Genomic DNA, 22,596 nt, shown 5'->3' with positions numbered 1-22,596 from the left:
GTGGAAGGAAGGTGGTATACTCAGCTTGCTACAGACATTAAACACCTGGGTCGTTTGGCCTTGGTGGAGGGTGTCTTGAGGGTGTTCTTTCTTTTATATTTCTGTTTCAACTACCTTAATTATTGAGAGCTTGACATAAAAAAATTCATATTGTTTAGTATGTTTATGTATTAAAAAGAAGTAGCATAGTGTTGTGAAAAGATTGTAGACTTTGGAACCAGATCATGTATTCAAATCAAGGCCCACTGAGGGAACTTTCTGGGATAATGGAAATGTTAATTAAAAAATTAGTTAATTTTAATTAAGTAAAATTTATATATTAATGGTGTATAGCATGATGCTTTGATAGACACACACACATTTGAAATGATTACATCAATCTATTTAACATGCATTACCTCATTTTTTTATGTGTGGTGAGAACACTTAAAATCTACTCTTTTAGCAATTTTCAAATGTACCATATATTTTACTGTAGTCATTATGATGTATAGTAGATCACTTGAAGTTGTTTCTTGTAACTGAAATTTTGTGTCCTTTGACCAGCATCTCCCAAGGACTCCTAGCCTCTGATAACCACTATTCTACTCTCTATTTCTGTAAGTTAAATGTTGTATATCTTTTTTTTTTTTTTGAGACAGGGTCTTGTTCTATTGCCCAGGCTGGAGTGCAGTGATGTGATCTGGGCTCACTTCAACCTCTGCCCCTCAGATTCAAGCAATTCTCATGCCTCAGCCTCCCAAGTAGCTGAGAATTAGCTGGGACTACAGGCCCCTGCCACCACGCCCAGCTAATTTTTGTATTTTTAGTAGAGGTGGGGTTTCACTAGTACAGGCTAGTCTTGAACTCCTGGCCTCAAGTGATCCATTAGACTTGACCTCCCAGAGTGTTGGGATTACAGGCATGAGCCACCATGCCTGGCCAGTGTTATATGTCTTAATAGAAGTTTGGGTTATGTTGGTGAATTCATTTATCGGAACTTACCCAAGTGTACACTTGTGCATTTTGCTGTATAACTTTAACTTTAAAAATACAGAATATGAACAGAAAACAAATACTGAGCTCAGATGTTTAGAGATGAAGTATACTGCTGTCTACAACTTTGAAATGAATCAAAAATAAGATCAATTGATGGGTGGATACCTAGATAGATATCTGGTGGAGCAAATAGAGCAAAATGTTATTTAGAGAAGCTGAGTATTGGCTTTATGGGCCTTCACTGAACAGTTTTTTTTTTTTTTTTTTTTAACTGTTCTGTTTGAAATTTTTATTAGTAAAATGTTAAAAAAAATTTCATGACCCACTGACTTAACTGCTTTGTGACCCAGTCTTAAGCTTTCTTTTCTGTAAATTGAAGTTAATAATACCCGATTTGCACATTCACACATTTATTCTGAGGATTATAAGATACCGCTTTACATTGTTAAGGCCTCTGAAGAAATGGATCACTGCTGATTATTTAGAGTCATCTGTTTAGCCTTGTAGAAAGAAAAACTAAAATCCATTTGTGAAATTTAATATTTTATTACTGTAGCCTTACAGATACAACCTTTTTAAAACAAAAAATGTATTACCAACTCTTAAAATTGAACTTGCAATTAAAGTTACTGTAATAAAACAGTAATGTTTCCTCAGTCTTCACCCCATAGTCTGAGGTATAGTCTCTGGACAAATTTTAAATTCTGTGTTTGAGTGTGTTTTTAAATGTGAAAGTAATATATACTCTTTGTAAAGTGGTCAAGTAATAAAAATAATATATACAGCAATAATCAGAGGTATTCCCTACAACTTCCCAGGTATAGTAATGATTAGAGCTATTCATAAATATTGGCATTCTCTCTCCTGGGCACATGATAGGATTCTACTTCTCTGCCCACTTGAAGTTAAGTGTGGCCATGAGACTTGATTTGGGAAGAAGCTTTAAAGAACTGGTGCATTCTCTCTGACAGGGAAGTAACTGTTCACTTCTACTCTGTCCATCTGGGTCACTGACAGTGACAAGCATAGCCTTCTTAATGACCCATACATGTAGTATGAGCAAGAAATTAACTTTTGCAGTTTTAAGTCATTTAGATTTGGAGATTGTGTAGTTACCATCCTACAATCTAGTCTTTACTGACTAATATGCAAAGTATAACCCTTTTAAACAAATTTTTGTAGGCCTTTCAGAGCATAGTATGTTATTTTTCTTAATTAAAAGCTTTTCAAAAGATTCGGTGTGGACATAAAATCAGTATCAAAATAGAATGAAAAAAAAAAAAACTGAGCACTGAAAGTGTTTTTTTTTTTCTTAGAGTTTTGCCATTTGCTTAATTAACTTGTTTTCTTAATCTTATTTAAACATTTAAAAAATTGTATCTTAATAGTTTATTTTCCTGTTATACCTTTCTTTGAGTTCTATAGGTCTTAAACTTTTTCTGATATGGTTAGATGCGATTTTCTTTGTATGAGTAGTCCATCCAAAACAGCCCCTGGAACAGGCTACCTCAGCCCAAAATGTCACCTCTTTTGAAATGTCCATTAAACTAGAAGACATGATGGTGTTAATCTACAGAGCTAATTTTCATTAACAAGCTTTCTGCAAGTGAATGTATTCAGTCTTAACAAGAGAAACCACCACTGCCTTCTTGCTTCTTTCCTCTTTTTAAATGAAGATTTAAAATGCTTTTGATTAGATTTATATTCTAATAAAATGATGGATTTAATGCTTTTTATATATAACTTGTAAAAGAAAAAAGTCACTTGCCTAAACATAGAATTTCTACTTTAGGAATCTGCTCCCTGCCAAGGTCAGCATCCTGTCATATATCTTATAAAATCTCTGTGCTTCTCAGTTCTTGCAGGGATGCTTAGTGATACATTTATAGACATTCTATAATTATCCCAGAATGTTTTTAATTCAGCTAAATTAAAAGTAAATATTTCAGGTTATGTATTTTTGGGTTTTATCTGATTTTGTTTTAAAAATAATGCTTTTTGGTGGTAAAATAATCTGTCATATATTTGATGGCAAAATAATCCATAATATAGAAGGACATGAATAGTAGCCACTAACTTCCTAGACCTACTACTTAAAAAAAGTATTATTAACAGGTTTTTGGGGGGCACATATTTAGAGAAATTTTCTGTACCTATAGAAATACATTGTTTAAACATATACACACAGAGATGGAATCATACTTTATATCATATTACTGACTTGCTTTTTCCATTTGATGGATCATGGGCATCTCTCCTTATAACATGTAAATCCCTACCTCATTTTTTTTCTATTTTTTAAGTTGTGGTAAAATATATATAACATGCTAGCGAGGCATGGTGGCCTGTGCTTGTAATCCCAGCTACTCAGGAGGCTGAGGCAAGAGAATCCCTTGAACCCGGGAGGTGGAGGTTGCGGTGAGCCGAGATCACGTGACTACACTCCAGCCTGGGCAACAGAGCGAGACTCTGTCTCTTCCCACAAAATAAAAATAATGAAATTTACCATGAGTGAAAATGAATTAACCATTTTTTAAATGTACAGTTCCATAGCATTAAGTACGTTCATATTATTGTACAACCATTACCACCATCCATGTCTAATACTTTTTTACTTTTTCCAGCTGAAACTCTGTATTTATTAAATACTAGCTGTCCATCCTCCCCACCACACCCCAGCCTCTGGTAGCCATCATTCTACTTTCTGTCTCTGTGAATATACTCTAGGAACCTCATATAAGAAAAATCATACAGCATTTTCCTTTTTTGTCTGGTTTATTTTACTTAGTATAATGATTTCAGGATTTGACATTGTAGCCGTGTGTTAAAATTTCCTTGCTTTTTAAGGCAGAATAATATTCCATTAGATATACATACCACATTTACTTTATCCATTCGTCTATGGATGGACATTTAGGTTGTTTCTGCTTTTTGACAGTTGCGAATAATGCTGCTAGCAACATTAGTGTATGGGTATCTTTTCGAGTCTCTGCTTTCAGTTCTTTTGTGTATATATCCAGAAGTAGAACTGCTAGATCATAGAGTAATTCTGTGTTCAAATTTTTGATGAACTGACATACTGTTTTCCACTGTGGCTGTACTATTTTATACTCACATCAGCAATGCACAAGGGTCCAGTTGTGTTTTGTTGTTGTTGTTGTTGTTGTTTTGAGATGGAGTCCCGCTCTGTCGCCCAGGCAGGAATGCAGTGGCGCTATCTTGGCTCACTGCAAGCTCCGCCTCCCGGGTTCACGCCATTCTCCTGCCTCAGCCACACGCTGCTACGCCCGGCTAATTTTTTGTGTTTTTAGTAGAGACAGGGTTTCACTGTGTTAGCCAGCATGATCTCGATCTCTCGACCTTGTGATCCGCTCGCCTCGGCCTCCCAAAGTGCTAGGATTACAGGCATGAGCCACTGCGCCCGGCCAGGGTCGTTTTTCTACATCTTTGCCAATATTTTCTTTTTTCCTTTTTTAAAAAATAATAGTCACTCTGGTATCTTACTGTGATTTTTGATTTGTATTTCCTAAATGATTAATGATGCTGAGCATCACTTCATCTGCTTTTTGGCCATCTATATTTCTTTCTGGAGAAATGTCTATTCAAGTCCTTTGTCTATTTTTGAATTGGGTTTTTTGTTGTTGAGTTTTAGGAGTTCTTTATATATACTGGATATCAATCTCTTATCAGAGACATAGTTTGCAAATATTTTCTCCCATTCTGTGGGTTGCCTTTTTATTCTTTTTTTTTTTTTTTCTTGAGGTGGAGTCTCGCTCTGTCACCCAGGCTGGAGTGCAGTGGTGTGATCTTGGCTCACTGCAACCTCCACCTCCTGGGTTCATGCCATTCTCCTGCCTCAGCCTCCCAAGTAGCTGGGACTACAGGCGCCTGCCACCATGCCCGGCTAATTTTTTGTATTTTTTAGTAGAGACGGGGTTTCCCTGTGTTAGCCAAGATGGTCTTGATCTCCTGACCTTGTGATCTGCCCGCCTCAGCCTCCCAAAGTGCTGGGATTACAGGCGTGAGCCACCACGCCTGGCCAGGTTGCCCTTTTATTCTTTTGGTAGTGCACTAGTTTTTAATTCTTATAAAGTCCAGTTTATCTATTTTTCCATTTGTTGCCTGTACTTTTGTTGGCATATTCAAGAAATCCTTGCCAAATCCAATGTCAGGAAGCTTTCTTCTTATTTTCTTCTAAGAGTTTTAGCCTTTAAGTTTAGTTCTTTGATCCATTTGAGTCCATTTTTGTATAAAGGAAGAGTCCAACTTCGTTCTTTTGGATGTGAATATCCAGTTCTCCCAGCACCACTTGTTGAAAAGGCTGTCCTTTTCCCATTGAATGGCCTTGACACTCTTATCAAAAATCAGTTTACCATATATGCTAGGGTTTATTTCTGGCTGCTGTATTTATTACAGTGGTCTGTGCCTTGTGGCTTTTTGTGTTATGCCATAATTGGGAAAGATTTTTTCCACTCCCAAGTTAAAAAATTTCATTTAAACTATATGTTCTTTTAATAGTTTTATGTTTCTTTTAAAATATTTGTGTCTTTGATATTTCTGAAGTTTATTTTGATGGAAGGCATGAGGTGATATCCAGCTTTATTTATTTTTCAAAGTGACAAACAGTTGATAAAGAGTTTATCTTTTCCCTGCTGTTTTGAGATATCATTGTTATATCATAAATTTCCATTCTTACTTGGATCTCTTTCTGGCTTCTCTATGCTATACTATATACCATTAATATCTTTTTTAATACTGAATGATTTTAATCTATATTGCTTAGTAATTCATTTTAATAATTTGTATGGCTAGTCACGTATTTATTTTTGTCAGTTAATTTTATAATTTGTCCAATTCCTCAAAATATTTTATATTACAATTAAATATGAATTCAGGGGAATTGATTACCATATTGAATCTTATCTAAGAAAGGGGTATATCTTTTTATTCATTCAAGTGTTATGTTTGCCCTTCAGAATATTTTACAACTTCTTATTGGAACAACACATTTCTTGTTAAACTTATATCTAAATATTTTGTCTTTTTTGGTTGCTGTTGTAATTAGGATATTTAATATCCAATTTATGTACAGGACATCTTCAACTTGACTTTTCTTGTTTCTAGTAATTTTTAGGTAATTTTCTTTGGTTTTTCAGCTGTACGATTATCCAAATAGTAATCCTATATCCTTTTCGTTATTTCTTGGTATGTGTCCTTTTTTGGAATTGCATTTGTTGCCACTCCCAGAACCATGTAAACTAACAGTTATGGTACTGAATGCCTTGACTTTTTTTTTTGAGACGGAGTCTTGCTCTGTCGCCCAGGCTGGAGTGTAATGGCACTATCTTGGCTCACTGCAGCCTCCACCTTCTAGGTTCAAGCGATTCTCCTGCCTTAGCCTCCTGAGTAGCTGGAATTACAGGCATCCGCCACCATGCCCAGCTAATGTTTTAATTTTTTAGTAGAGACGGGGTTTCACCATGTTGGTCAGGCTGGTCTCAAATTCCTCAGGTGGACCTCAGGTGATCCACCTGTCTCGGCCTCCCAAAGTGCTGAGATGACAGATGTGAGCCACTGCACCCGGCTGCCCTTGCCTCTTTCTTGACTCTAATGGTAATGTATCTAGTTTACTCACTGGACAAGGTATACTGACATTTGTTGTGAGGCATGTGTGCTTGTTATACATAGAGCACACATGCTTATTTTACTAATGGTTTTTCTTGTTTTAATCAGGAATAATAATTTATTTGGAAAATGCCATTTCATCAGTGAATATGTTTGTTAATTTTATATTTGTTTATTATTCAGCAATGAGTTCTTAAATTTTTTTCATGAGCCTTAGAGTATTTTTACACTTGCTTCATAAAAAGGTTTTGCAAGATTTCCTTCCTCTGTGCTCTAGCATAACGCAGCATAAATATCATCTGAATTCTCTGTCACTTGGGTCTGAAAGGATTTTACCTAAGTAACTTACTAGCCTAGTATGTTTTTGGACTGTAGCACTTGAGAAAATTTTCTTAATTTCTTCCATAGTGCTTGGTCTCTTGGTTGATATCAGGGAGAGATTTCAAAACTTGTATTCTCTGAGGGGTGAGAGATGGGATGGTTAGATCTTAAATAAAATTACATATACCGATACTTCCCTTTCTCCAGGTGATGTTATTATTATATTTGGTATTTTATTGTTTTAAATTAATTTTTAAAAGTTAAACTATGAAACATGTGACATGCCAAAAGCACATAAAGCAGTTTCTCTTAATCTCATTAGACTTCAGTGTATGGAGTTTTATGATCCTGCCTCTATGCCAGCATCTTTCCCTAGAAATCTATTTGTTTTTATTTGTTTTTAAGAAATAGATCCAGACTAAGTACTTAGCATTTGGCTTTAGGCAACATTCAATAAAGTTAACTAAGTCTGAACTAAAACATAAATATTCTTTTCTGTTGACGTCATATTTAAAGTACCTAGCCTTTTCCTCCATTCCTGAAAGGAGCTTGGTTGGGGAGGACTTTAGTCAAAGGAGTAGATGATGCACCTCAAATACTTACTGATATAAAAAATAACTTTCAGTTTTATCACTCTGATCAGAAATTCATTTCCTGACCAAAAGTCACACTTTATACAGCTGTCTGAGTTTCCTGTGCCCTTGTCAAAGGGCTTGCTGTTGAAATATATTTAAGAAACAGCAGTTGCTGAAACATTTTAGGGGCTGGGGGACTTCTTCATGAAATGGAAGCAAGACTGAAGATTTGGCTGTTTTTGCCTCTTAGATTGCATTCTAGAGGTCTAAATTATTTTTTGTGGAGCTGGCCCCTGACTGGCTGTTGAGATCACCTTTACTTTTTCTCTCAGCCATCATCTAATTATGAGACAGAGGATTATAGAATCCTAGAGTTGAATAGTTCACACCAAATTAGTCATGTTCCTGGTTTAGGGAGTAATTTCTTTGGTTGCTAAAGGAATATACTCAGCTATATTGATGAAAGATTTTAACTCATAACTAAAATATTTAACATTTTATTCATTAGTTTCAAATACCATCTCTAAAATTACCAAAGTCAAAATTCTGCTTATTAATTTTAGTAGGTTATGTGTTCATTTGTTTCAAAAGTAGAAAGTATACAGCGAAAGGCCTTTCCCATACCCCTGTTACCCTGATACTCAGTTTTCTTCCCTTTATGAGAAACATTTAGCTGGAAACAAAATTAACCTGTTTTTCTTCATTGCTTTCTCATGCCTTTGCCCCTAAGCACACTGTAGGTAAAATTGTGAAATAGGTTGTATTTATTTGGAATAACACTCTTACTCTGGTCCCAACCTGTGTTGGTTTTGTACATTGGTTCTCAATCTGTTATATCTTTATCAATTTTCTATGAAAATTTCCTGTGATAATATTATACAGAATTTACTAAGAAAGACATTTTTACATTAGAGACATTATGCCTTAACAATTAAGATCGGCCGGGTGTGGTGGCTTACGCCTGTAATCCTAGCACTTTGGGAGACCGAGGTGGGCAGATCACGAGGTCAGGAGATTGAGACCATCCTGGCTAACATGGTGAAACCCCATCTCTACTAAAAATACAAAAAATTAGCCAGGTGTGGTGGCGGGCACCTGTAGTCCCAACTACTCGGGAGGCTGAGGCAGGAGAATGGCGTGAACCCGGGAGGTGGAGCTTGCAGTGAGCCGAGATCGCGCCACTGCACTCCAGCCTGGGCGACAGAGCGAGACTCCATCTCAAAAACAACAACAAAAAACAATTAAGATCATAGAGTTATAGTTTAAAATTAGGTCATAGTTTACAGTATGGTATGAGAAAGCAGTATGCCTCTCAAGGTATACTGTTTTGTATAAATGAATGAATAAGTGAATGATTGATATGGGAGATACCATATTGTTAGGAACCAGTATAAACCAAGGAAAAACTTTTCCATGCTATTGGAATTCTAACAGTTTTTGGGGGACAACTATTATTGTCAACATAGCCTATTGCAATGAGGATTATATGAAATAATCCATGTTAAGCTTCTAGCACAGTATCTATGACATAACAGACACTGATACATATTAGTTGCCTTTGATTAGAATCGATAGTATTTTACTGTTACCAGGTTTAAATATAATAATATGGAATTAAGTGGACAGGAAAAGTCATTATTACTAGTATCAACTATTGATTATACAATTATGAACATTAGGTCTGGACTGGTAGGAAATGGCATAGAAATGATACAAATGACCCCAGAGCATGTGAGGGCTCTGAAATTCAATAAACAATTTCTGGTAGGTCAGTATTCATTCAGTCAGAGGTCGTTATTGTGTGTTTGCTGTCTTACAAATAAGAAATGGTACTTCAAATCTATAGGTTCAGGTGCAGGAGAGTGTATTCATATTCTTAGGAAAACTACTCCCTCCTCCATTACTTAGTTATCCTATTGGTGATATTCATGCCATCGTCTTCACACTATTAGTTTTTATGACTTCAGTGGGTGTTTTTTAGAATGGTGTGAAAAATATTTTTGGCGGTATGTAGTAATCATCTGTGTTGATGATTTTCTGTCAGATGTAAGAGATTTTAAAACAATAACATGTTCAAAGCTAGCAAGAAAAGTGAGTGGGAATATGGTCAACATGACACCTTGAGTGCAGAATCCGTATCTTATTGATTTCAACTTTTTAGTCTAACACTGGTTTTCAAACTTTAGAATCCATCAGAATCATCTGAAAAGGTTGCTTAAAAAATAAGAAGTATATTTCTGGGCCTTATCTATGAGTTCCAGATCTAGTAGTCTGAGATTGAGTCTGAGAATTTGCTTTTCTAACATGTGATGATGCTGCTGCTCATCTGTGGACTGCACTTTGAAACTGGTCTAACGTAATGAGCACAAAACTTAGCATAGAGTTGGAGCTTGATAAAAAATTTGAATATATAACTGCTGCTATTACTGAATTCCCAAAGCTTAAAAAAAAACCTTCCAACTTTACATAAAATAAAAATGCAGTCTTAACTTTCACAGTGTTTTGTTTGAGCTGAATTCTGCCTTTTTCAGTGATCAGTGTATAGAACACTGCCCTCCAGTAGAACTTTCTTTAATATTGGAAATGATCCATATTTATGTTGTCCTATATGACAGCCAGTAGCCACATGTGGTTGAGCTTTTAAAATGTGCTAAGTGTGACTAAGGAACTTTAGTTTTATTATGTCCTCATTAATTTAAATCTAAATAGGCACATGTGGCTAGTAGCTATTGTATTGGACAATTCAATCTGTAGAATATATTTGTAGATGAGAATATTTTTCATACTGTTTATTTTAAATTGATGGAATTAAAACTACTCTTTGGGGGATATTTTTGGAAAGTTAATACTACGATGACCTTAAATTATATGCATTCTATAGTCACATGATTGAGAGAACTCTTTCAGTCGTTTTTCTCTTTTAAAAAGTACAGTCATTGTCACTTAATGAGGGGGATATGTTTTGAGAAATGCATCATTAGGCATTCATTGCTGTGCGAACATCATAAGATGTACTTACACAAACCTAGATGGGGTAGCCTACTAGACACTGAGGCTATGTGGCATAGCCCATTGCTCCTAGGCTAGAAAACTGTACAGCATGTTACCGTACTGCAGACTATAGGCAATTGTAACATAGTGGTATTTGTATATCTAAACATAGAAAAGGCACAGTAAAAATATGATATATAAAGGTAGAAAATGATACACCTATATAGGGCATGTACCATGGAATGGAGTTTGCAGGACTGGAACCTGCTCCGATTGGATCAGTGAGTGGTGAGTGAATGTGAAGGCTTAGGGTATTACCATAAACTACTGTAGACTTTCTAAGCACTGCACATTTAGGTTACACTAAGTTTGTAACAAATATTTTTCTTTCTTCAATAATGTTAACCTTAGCTTACCATAACATTTTTACTTCATAAACTTAGTTTTGTTTAGCTTTTTGATCCTTTCATAATAACACTTAGCTTAAAACACAAACATATTGTACAACCATACCAAACTATTCTTATTCTATAAGCTATTATTATTGTTATTTTTTTTTTTTTTTTGCTTTTCAGACTTTTTTTTAAAGCTAAGACAAACATACACATTAGCCTAGGCCCACACAAGATCAGGATCATCAAGACATCACTAAGTAATAGGAATTTTTCAGCTTCATTATAATTTTATGGGACCACTGTTATGTATGCCATACATCATTGACCAAAACATTGTTATGCAGCACATAGCTATACATATACTACTAACTTGATTTCTTTTGTAGGTAATTCTTTTGTGCAAATAATAATACACTCTGAAATAATTGAATAGGTTTTCACATTCATTTTTAAGAAAAGGATAATAGGAAGAAAGAAGATACCTGTGAGATAAGAGAACTCAGACTTAGTTCCTTTTGCCGTTGGCATGCTTGCCAGTATTGAAGCAGTTGCAGAATTTTTGTGGCTATTAATTTATCTGTAAGTTGGAGATGCAGTATATGTAAATGTCCTTTGAAAAAGAGCTGTACAAAATAAATGCAATTCACATTATAAATGTTGATTTTGAATAATTGTGGAAAATGCTAAAAATTTGACTAATTTTCTGTGAATATACTTTGAGTTATAAAGATTATGATCCTTAATCTTTTCATTTTGATAAGAGTAATGCTCAGTTGGTAGACAGGTAAAACCATTAAGTTATATAAATTATCAAAATAAAAGTGACTAAACAATTGAATAATTTTGGAATAAATTTATTATTAAGGATACAATTATTTGGAGGGCTGAATTATTTTCAGAGTAGGTCATCTTACCTAGGACGGAACATAGGAAATTCTAATAAGTAATAGTTTTTATAAGCAACTTATTTAATATATTGATACCTCTTATCCGTGGTCTTGCTGATTGAATAAAATATTTTACTCTGTCAATTGACTTAACAACTTCTTTTTACTAGTGAACTGCTCAAGCAGTTTATTTTTGTGTTTATTCAGCTAGCATTCAGTTGTTAGTGGTTTTTTTGAATATCATTGCTTTTAAGACGTGGTGATTATTTTTAAAGTTTTCCACAAGCATTTTGAACTGTAAAGTAGAACTGATGACTTCTTCTTAAGAACTTATATATTATGTAGTCACAAGTATGGCCTTAATATAAATGATACCTTTTTGAGCATGTAATGAAAAATAATTTTTAAAGCTGTGTATAGTTACTATGACAATCATTGCCCTTTAAGTAGTGGTTTTTACCCTTTCTGATTTACATTACACAAGAGTCTTCTCATGTATTAAAGATGATATTTTAATCTTGTTTAATTATTATTTTTTTTTTTTGAGACAGAGTTTCACTCTAGTCACCCGGGCTGGAGTGCAATGACACGATCTTGGCTCACTGCAGCCTCTGCCTCCCGGGTTCAAGTGATTCTCCTGTCTCAGCCTCCCAAGTAGCTGAGATTACAGGCGCCCGCCACCAGGCCCAGCTAATTTTTTTAGAGACGGGGTTTCACCATGTTGGTCAGGCTGGTCTCGGACTCCTGACCTCAGGTGATCCACCCACCTTGGCCTCCCAAAGTGCTGGGATTACAGGCGTGAGCCACCATGCCCGGCCTATTGTTCAATTTTTTAATACAACTATTAAATGGTCTTACCACTGTATGGCATTATTTCAGATTTAGTGATTTGTGTTACATTTGAGGATAGTATCTACTAATGGCTAAATAACTGAAAATAATATTTTAGATAAAAATGATTCTGTTTTCTGACATACGGTTCAGGTTTTTCGAAGATGTATTACTTTAGTTTATATTCTGTTTATTTAGCTTATATTTTACTATTTTTAATCTTTTACACTTTTATAATAACTTTATGTGTTTTATATAAAGAGGCCTGATATTTTTCAAAAAAGATACTAATACTCTTCCCCAAGCACAGAAAAAGTAGTACAGTCAGCCCTCTAGCTAAATATTTGAAATGTAGGTCATTCTTAATACTACTGCTTTTAAGATACTTTTGTTCATTTTACCTCTATCGAATTTAGTGGAAATACCATTTCATATTTAGTTTGGCTATTCTCTTTAAAAACACCAATACATGTATCTTTACTATTCCCTTTGAATTTTATAATTTATTTATGTTACTGACGTGAAGATATCAAATGTTTTAAGTAAGATGACTTAGAGACATCTTTGAGCATATATAATTCAGAATATGGCAGAATATTTTAAACATTTCACGGGGTCACGAAACTCTTAGCGTTTAAAGGATTTTACTATAGCTCTCTGACCGGTATGTGCTAAGAATTTGAAATATGTTTCAGTTGCTTGAGATTAGGAAGTAGAGATAAAATTTCTTATTTTATATATATATATATTTTTTTTAAAGACACCTAGCTGTTGGGCAGAAGAGGGTGCAGAAAAGAGGTCACATCAGCGTTCTGCGTCATGGGGGAGTGCTGATCAACTAAAAGAGGTAAGTTATTTCTGCTTTCTGTCTGTAACCTGTTTTGGTCCTAGTAGATTACCTTAGTATTTCCTGAACGTAATGACACTTTTAAAATTTATCCTAACCTTACCTCTTTCAGTAAGGTTAGGACAAATTCTAGGGTAAGGTTAGAATAAATTCTAGCAGGTTTTTGTAAGGTTAGGACAAATTCTAGTTTGGTAGGCTGCATTCTACATTTTGGTGAACAAGTCTAAATTTACCTTATTTGTGTATTTTGTGTCTTTTATAAATATTTGTTATGCACTCAGTCAGCTTTAGCCTTTCCAGAGTGAAGTCTAATTTTATGTAATACTCTCTATCTTGTTCATTTTAGTTAGTTTTGTTCTCTCTTCAGCTTGCTTGTTTTTAAGTTGTACAACCAGAGCTATAGGTTATAGCTTTGTTCAATGGTAGGACAGTGTTTTCTGTTTCTAATAGCTTTTTTATTTGAGACGGAGTCTCGCTCTGTCACCCAGGCTGGAATGCAGTGGCGCGATCTTGGCTCACTGCAAGCTCCACCTCCCAGGTTCACGCCATTCTCCTGCCTCAGCCTCCCGAGTAGGTGGGACTACAGGCACCCACCACCACGCCTGGCTAATTTTTTGTATTTTTAGTAGATACACGGTTTCACCACGTTAGCCAGGATGGGCTCGATCTCCTGACCTCATGATCCACCCTCCTTGGCCTCCCAAAGTGCTGGGATTACAGGCGTGATCTAATAGCTTTTTAATGATATCCAGCATATTGTTGCCCTTTGGAACCCAACAGTAATCCATGCTTCTTAGAAATTTAGTTTCTATGACTGATTTCCTTATTTATTATGAATAACCTGAGGTGTCATATCTTTATGTGTATTTTGGATTATTTTTCCTGATACTTCTATCCATCTAAATTCTTTTCTATTTGTTTTTATAAATTACAGAAACTTAGAATTGAAAGGTCATCCAGCCAATCTTCTAAATAAATACTCCTTAAAAAGATAGTCATCTAATCTCTGTTATTCTTTTTTTTTTTTTTTTTTTTTTTTTTTTGAGGTGGAATCTCACTCTGTCACCCAGGCTGGAGGACGGTGGCATAGTCTTGGCTCACTGCAGCTTCCACCTCCCGGGTTCAAGCGATTCTCCTGCCTCAGCCACCTGAGTAGCTGGGATTACAGATATGTGCCACCATGCCCAGCTAATTTTTGTATTTTTAGTAGAGACGGGGTTTTGCCATATTGGCCAGGCTAGTCTCGAACTCCTGACCTCAAGCAATCTGCCCACCTTGGCCTCCCAAAGTGCTGGGATTACAGGCATGAGCCACCACACCAGGCCATGATCATTCTTAGTGACGGAAACTCATTACTTTATAAAAAGAGCCAGTTTAATTGTTTCAAGTTGTTAAATATGTTCTCTTATGTATTGAACTTAGAATTAGATAACTTAGTTTTGACTTTGCCCTCTGGATCAATATTGAGTAAGTCTAAGTCTTTTAAAGGCTAGCAGTAAGTCATTTTTTTTCTCCAGAGTAAACATCTACATTTCTCTCAAAATTTTTTCATATACCAGTTTCCAGGCCTCTTTGTATAATTTTTATGTACTATAGATTATCAGTGTCCCTCATATACTGTGGTGTCTGGACTGCATAGATATAGTTTATTAGCATGATTTTACTTATGATTGTATTACATTTTAGCAGCTTCTTTATAGTATAGATGTAGAGACCTGCTCAGCTCCTTCTGCCTACCATACATGTATGCAAAAAAATCAGTTTTCTCCAGCAGCAACAACAAATAAATGAAGCTAAGTCTAATATCTCTAGCTTACTATAACTACATGTCTATGTATAGCATATGAATAACAAAAAAGTCAACTTGTATTTTTATCTCAGAGTTGAATACAATCTTTTTTTTTTATTATTATACTTTAGGTTTTAGGGTCCATGTGCACAATGTGCAGGTTTGTTACATATGTATCCATGTGCCACGTTGGTTTGCTGCACCCATTAACTCGTCATTTAGTATTAGGTATATCTCCTAATCCTGTCCCTCCCCCCTCCCCCCACCCCACAACAGTCCCAGGAGTGTGATGTTTCCCTTCTTGTGTCCATGAGTTCTCATTGTTCAATTCCCATCTATGAGTGAGAACATGCGGTGTTTGGTTTTTTGTCCTTGCGATAGTTTACTGAGAATGATGGTTTCCAGTTTCATCTACGTCCCTACAAAGGACATGAACTCATCATTTTTTATGGCTGCATAGTATTCCATGGTGTATACGTGCCACATTTTCTTAATCCAGTCTATCGTTGTTGGACGTTTGGGTTGGTTCCAAGTCTTTGCTATTGTGAATAGTGCCGCAATAAACATACGTGTGCATGTGTCTTTATAGCAGCATGATTTATAGTCCTTTGGGTATATACCCAGTAATGGGATGGCTGGGTCAAATGGTATTTCTAGATCTAGATCCCTGAGGAATCACCACACTGACTTCCACAATGGTTGAACTAGTTTACAGTCCCACCAACAGTGTAAAAGTGTTCCTATTTCTCCACATCCTCTCCAACACCTGTTGTTTCCTGACTTTTTAATGATGGCCATTCTAACTGGTGTGAGATGGTATCTCATTGTGGTTTTGATTTGCATTTCTCTGATGGCCAGTGATGATGAGCATTTTTTCATGTGTTTTTTGGCTGCATAAATGTCTTCTTTTGAGAAGTGTCTGTTCATGTCCTTCGCCCACTTTTTGATGGGGTTGTTTGTTTTTTTCTTGTAAATTTGTTTGAGTTCGTTGTAGATTCTGGATATTAGCCCTTTGGTCAGATTAGTAGGTTGCGAAAATTTTCTCCCATTCTGTAGGTTGCCTGTTCACTCTGGTAGTAGTTTCTTTTGCTGTGCAGAAGCTGTTTAGTTTAATTAGATCCCATTTGTCAATTTTGGCTTTTGTTGCCATTGCTTTTGGTGTTTTAGACTTGAAGTCCTTGCCCATGCCTATGTCCTGAATGGTATTGCCTAGGTTTTCTTCTAGGGTTTTTATGGTTTTAGGTCTAACATTTCAGTCTTTAATCCATCTTGAATTAATTTTTGTATAAGGTGTAAGGAAGGGATCCAGTTTCAGCTTTCTACATGTGGCTAGCCAGTTTTCCCAGCACCATTTATTAAATAGGGAATCCTTTCCCCATTTCTTGTTTTTGTCAGGTTTGTCAAAGATCAGATAGTTGTAGATATGTGGCATTATTTCTGAGGGCTCTGTTGTGTTCCATTGATCTATGTCTCTGTTGTGGTACCAGTACCATGCTGTTTTGGTTACTGTAGCCTTGTAGTATAGTTTGAAGTCAGGTAGCGTGATGCCTCCAGCTTTGTTCTTTTGGCTTAGGATTGACTTGGCAATGCGGGCTCTTTTTTGGTTCCATATGAACTTTAAAGTAGTTTTTTCCAATTCTGTGAAGAAAGTCATTGGTAGCTTGATGGGGATGGCATTGAATCTATAAATTACCTTGGGCAGTATGGCCATTTTCACGATATTGATTCTTCCAACCCATGAGCATGGAATGTTCTTCCATTTGTTTGTATCCTCTTTTATTTCATTGAGCAGTGGTTTGTAGTTCTCCTTGAAGAGGTCCTTCACATCCCTTGTAAGTTGGATTCCTAGGTATTTTATTCTCTTTGAAACAACTGTGAATGGGAGTTCACTCATGATTTGGCTCTCTGTTTGTCTGTGATTGGTGTACAAGAATGCTTGTGATTTTTGTACATTGATTTTGTATCCTGAGACTTTGCTGAAGTTGCTAATCAACTTAAGGAGGTTTTGGGCTGAGACAATGGGGTTTTCTAGATATACAATCATGTCATCTGCAAACAGGGACAATTTGACTTCCTCTTTTCCTAATTGAATACCCTTTATTTCCTTCTCCTGCCTGATTGCCCTGGCCAGAACTTCCAATACTATGTTGAATAGGAGTGGTGAGAGAGGGCATCCCTGTCTTGTGCCAGTTTTCAAAGGGAATGCTTCCAGTTTTTGCCCATTCAGTATGATATTGGCTGTGGGTTTGTCATAGATAGCTCTTACTATTTTGAGATATGTTCCATCAATACCTAATTTATTGAGAGTTTTTAGCATGAAAGGTTGAATTTTGTCAAAGGCCTTTTCTGCATCTATTGAGATAATCATGTGGTTTTTGTCTTTGGTTCTGTTTATATGCTGGATTACATTTATTGATTTGCATATGTTGAACCAGCCTTGCATCCCAGGGATGAAGCCCACTTGATCATGGTGGATAAGCTTTTTGATGTGCTGCTGGATTCGGTTTGCCAGTATTTTATTGAGGATTTTTGAATCAATGTTCATCAAGGATATTGGTCTGAAATTCTCTTTTTTGGTTGTGTCTCTGCCAGGCTTTGGTATCAGGACGATGCTGGCTTCATAAATTGTGTTAGGGAGGATTCCCTCTTTTTCTATCGATTGGAATAGTTTCAGAAGGAATTGTACCAGTTCCTCCTTGTACCTCTGGTAGAATTCGGCTGTGAATCCATCAGGTCCTGGACTCTTTTTGGTTGGTAAGCTATTGATTATTGCCACAATTTCAGAGCCTGTTATTGGTCTATTCAGAGATTCAACTTCTTCCTGGTTTAGTCTTGGGAGGGTGTATTTGTCGAGGAATTTATCCATTTCTTCTAGATTTTCTAGTTTATTTGCGTAGAGGTGTTTGTAGTATTCTCTGATGGTAGATTGTATTTCTGTGGGATCAGTGGTGATATCCCCTTTTTCATTTTTTATTGCATCTATTTGATTCTTCTCTCTTTTCTTCTTTATTAGTCTTGCTAGCAGTCTATCAATTTTGTTGATCTCTTCAAAAAACCAGCTCCTGGATTCATTGATTTTTTGAAGGGTTTTTTGTAACTCTATTTCCTTTGGTTCTGCTGTGATTTTAGTTATTTCTAGCCTTCTGCTAGCTTTTGGATGTGTTTGCTCTTGCTTTTCTAGTTCTTTTAATTGTGATGTTAGGGTGTCAATTTTGGATCTTTCCTGCTTTCTCTTGTGGGCATTTAGTGCTATAAATTTCCCTCTACACACTGCTTTGAATGTGTCCCAGAGATTCTGGTATGTTGTGTCTTTGTTCTCGTTGGTTTCAAAGAACATCTTTATTTCTGCCTTCATTTCATTATGTACCCAATAGTCATTCAGGAGCAGGTTGTTCAGTTTCCATGTAGTTGAGTGGTTTTGAGTGAGTTTCTTAATCCTGAGTTCTAGTTTGATTGCACTGTGGTCTGAGAGACAGTTTGTTATAATTTCTGTTCTTTTACATTTGCTGAGGAGAGCTTTACTTCCAACTATGTGGTCAATTTTGGAATAGGTGGGGTGTGGTGCTGAAAAAAATGTATATTCTGTTGATTTGGGGTGGAGAGTTCTGTAGATGTCTATTAGGTCCACTTTGTGCAGAGCTGAGTTCAATTCCTGGATATCCTTGTTAACTTTCTGTCTCGTTGATCTGTCTAATGTTGCCAGTGGGGTGTTAAAATCTCTCGTTATTATTGTGTGGGAGTTTAAGTCCCTTTGTAGGTCACTGAGGACTTGCTTTATGAATCTGGGTGCTCCTGTGTTGGGTGCATATATATTTAGGATAGTTAGCTCTTCTTGTTGAATTGATCCCTTTACCATTATGTAATGGCCTTCTTTGTCTCTTTTGATCTTTGTTGGTTTAAAGTCTATTTTGTCAGAGACTAGGATTGCAACCCCTGCCTTTTTATGTTTTCCAGTTGCTTGATAGATCTTCCTCCATCCCTTTATTTTGAGTCTATGTGTGTCTCTGCACGTGAGATGGGTTTCCTGAATACAGCACACTGATGGGTCCTGACCCCTTATCCAGTTTGCCAGTCTGTGTCTTTTAATTGGAGCATTTAGCCCATTTACATTTAAAGTTAATATTGTTATGTGTGAATCTGATCCTGTCATTATGATGTTAGTTGGTTATTTTGCTCGTTAGTTGATGCAGTTTCTTCCTAGCTTTGATGGTCTTTACAATTTGGCATGTTTTTGCAGGGGCTGGTACCAGTTGTTACTTTCCATGTTCAGTGCTTCCTTCAGGAGCTCTTTTAGGGCAGGCCTGGTGGTGACAAAATCACTCAGCATTTGCTTGTCTGTATTTTATTTCTCCTTCACTTATGAAGCTTAGTTTGGCTGGATATGAAATTCTGGGTTGAAAATTCTTTTCTTTAAAAATGTTGAATATCGGCCCCCACTCTCTTCTGGCTTGTAGAGTTTCTGCCAAGAGATCAGCTGTTAGTCTGATGGGCTTCCCTTTGTGGGTAACCCAACCTTTCTCTCTGGCTGCCCTTAACATTTTTTCCTTCATTTCAACTTTGGTGAATCTGACAATTATGTGTCTTGGAGTTGCCCTTCTCGAGGAGTATCTTTGTGGCATTCTCTGTATTTCCTGAATCTGAATGTTGGCCTGCCTTGCTAGATTGGGGAAGTTCTCCTGGATAATATCTTGCAGAGTGTTTTCCAACTTGGTTCCATTCTCCCCGTCATTTTCAGGTACACCAATCAGACGTAGGTTTGGTCATTTCACATAGTCCCAAATTTCTTGGAGGCTTTGTTCATTTCTTTTTATTCTTTTTTCTCTAAACTTCCCTTCTCGCTTCATTTCATTCATTTCATCTTCCATCAGCGATACCCTTTCTTCCAGTTGATAGCATCTACTTCCGAGACTTCTGCAATCTTCGCGTAGTTCTCGATACTTGGCTTTCAGCTCCATCAGCTCCTTTAAGCCCTTCTCTCCATTGGTTATTCTAGTTATCCATTCGTCTAATTTTTTTTCAAAGTTTTTAACTTCTTTGCTATTGTTTTGAATTTCCTCTCGTAGCTCGGAGTAGTTTGATCGTCTGAAGCCTTCTTCTCTCAACTCATCAAAGTTATCCTCCGTCCAGCTTTGTTCCGTTGCTGGTGAGGAACTGCGTTCCTTTGGAGGAGGAGAGGTGCTCTGCTTTTTAGAGTTTCCAGTTTTTCTGCTCTGTTTTTTCCCCATCTTTGTGGTTTTATCTACTTTTGGTCTTTGATGATGGTGATGTACAGATGGGTTTTTGGTGTGGATGTCCTTTCTGTTTGTTAGTTTTCCTTCTACCAGACAGGACCCTCAGCTGCAGGTCTGTTGGAGTTTACTAGAGGTCCACTCCAGACCCTGTTTGGCTGGGTGTCAGCAGTGGTGGCTGCAGAACAGCAGATTTTTGTGAGACCGCAAATTCAGCTGTCTGATAGTTCCTCTGGAAGTTTTGTCTCAGAGGAGTACCTGGCCGAGTGAGGTGTCAGTCTGTCCCTACTGGGGGGTGCCTCCCATTTAGGCTGCTCAGGGGTCAGGGGCCCACTTTAGGAGGCAGTCTGCCCGTTCTCAGATCTCCAGCTGCGTGCTGGGAGAACCACTACTCTCTTCAGAGCTGTCAGACAGGGACATTTAAGTCTGCAGAGGTTCCTGCTGAATTTTGGTTTGTCTGTGCCCTGCCCCCAGAGGTGGAGCCTACAGAGGCAGGCAGGCCTCCTTGAGCTGTGGTGGGCTCCACCCAGTTCGAGCTTCCTGGCTGCTTTGTTTACCTAAGCAAGCCTGGGCAATGGCAGGCGCCCCTCCCCCAGCTTCGCTGCCACCTTGCAGTTTGATCTCAGACTGCTGTGCTAGCAATCAGTGAGACTCCGTGGGCATAGGACCCTCAGAGCCAGGTGCGGGACACAATCTTCTGGTGTGCCGTTTTCCAAGCCCTTTGGAAAAGCGCAGTATTAGGGTGGGACTGACCCAATTTTCCAGGTGCTGTCTGTTACCCCTTTCTTTGACTATGAAAGGGAACTCCCTGACCCCTTGCGCTTCCCGAGTGAGGCAATGCCTCGCCCTGCTTCGGCTTGCGCACAGTGCGCTGCACCGACTGTCCTGTACCCGCTGTTTGGCACTCCCTAGTGAGATGAACCCAGTACCTGAAATGGAAATGCAGAAATCACCCGTCTTCTGTGTCGCTCACGCTGGGAGCCGTAGACCGGAGCTGTTCCTTTTCGGCCATCTTGACTCCACCCCCGAATACAATCTTAAGAGTTATCACCAAGATTTAGGCTGAAAGGAAGTAATGCCAGATATTAATTTGAATCCATAGGAAGAATTGAAGAGTGCTGGGAATAGTAAATATGTGGATAAATATGAAAGAGTTTTTAACACTGTTTTGTTGGATTTATAATTTAACTATAACTGGATTTCAGTAATATATGACATATACTCTTAAAAAGGAATGACTGATTCAGTGAGAACATTTGATTGTTTCCACAGAAGGCAACCATAAAGCTGGGCAAAACTGTCAAAACAACTGTTTGAGTACTTTACCAAACAAACAGAGAAGCTTTATTCTTGAAAACTAATGAACATAGGGTAAGAATAGCACAAATTCGTGATCTGGTGCTACTCCTTTTCTCCTTTTCCTTGTCCCTAGCTCTGTTGCGTAGCGTTTCAATCAGGATGAAAATCAGCAGCTTTGCTTCCACTTTTGCAGCGACATCACTTGCTATGGAGCATTGTAGGTTAAAATAGTGATCTTTGTGGCAAGTAAACAGAGAGGGCCAACAACTTTATTAGTCTAAGACTGTAGTCCAATTTGGGGCCAGCAGTAGGCTCATGAACTAGTTGAGTTTAAGAGAAAGTTTTGAGAGGTAAGCCAGCAGTGGGAGCTTGATAAATTCCCCACATATCCCAGGTTAACTGGAGGCTGTGGACATGCACATCAGAGAACAGAGTGGTCCCAGGCCACCGATGTGTTCTTGGCCAGGAGAGCCTAGGAATAGGTACAGAGGAAATTCAAGTGGGCTACTGGAAATAAAACCAGGGAAGACTTGTAAAAAACCTGAACTTCAAATGCTGTCCTCTGTCCACAAACAAATCCTATCAGTAGGAAATAGAACCCTTATTGGCTTGAGATGTTTGAACAAAATGTACAATCAGTCTTTGGCCAAACACTATGGTGAACACTGGAGACCTGCTTTAGAAGGTCTTAAGTCAGGCAAAAAATAATAGAGACATAAGCAGTCACACATTGCAGGAGAAACAGACTTGTAGACCATTAAGAAACAACAAGTAGACAGCAACTCTCAGGGGAGAAAATCAGAATCTGGAGTTGCTATAATATGTTATAT

The 22,596-nt window shown here is 37.3% G+C and overlaps 1 protein-coding gene across 3 annotated transcripts in view; it reads left to right on the top strand.

Moving 5' to 3' along the window:
* The window catches only part of GLCCI1 (glucocorticoid induced 1), a 127,129-nt gene that overhangs the window by 38,654 nt on the left and 65,879 nt on the right, over positions 1 to 22,596 (top strand). For all 3 annotated transcript variants that reach the window (XM_055272599.1, XM_055272601.2, XM_055272600.2), the window contains exon 3: positions 13,364 to 13,450. In XM_055272599.1, coding sequence (XP_055128574.1) covers positions 13,364 to 13,450 — 87 coding nt within the window. The remainder of the gene's footprint in view (positions 1 to 13,363; positions 13,451 to 22,596) is intronic.

Source organism: Symphalangus syndactylus, chromosome 3, assembly GCF_028878055.3.
Source record: "Symphalangus syndactylus isolate Jambi chromosome 3, NHGRI_mSymSyn1-v2.1_pri, whole genome shotgun sequence".
Lineage (NCBI taxonomy): Eukaryota > Metazoa > Chordata > Mammalia > Primates > Hylobatidae > Symphalangus > Symphalangus syndactylus.
This window is presented reverse-complemented; position numbering and strand designations above follow the sequence as displayed.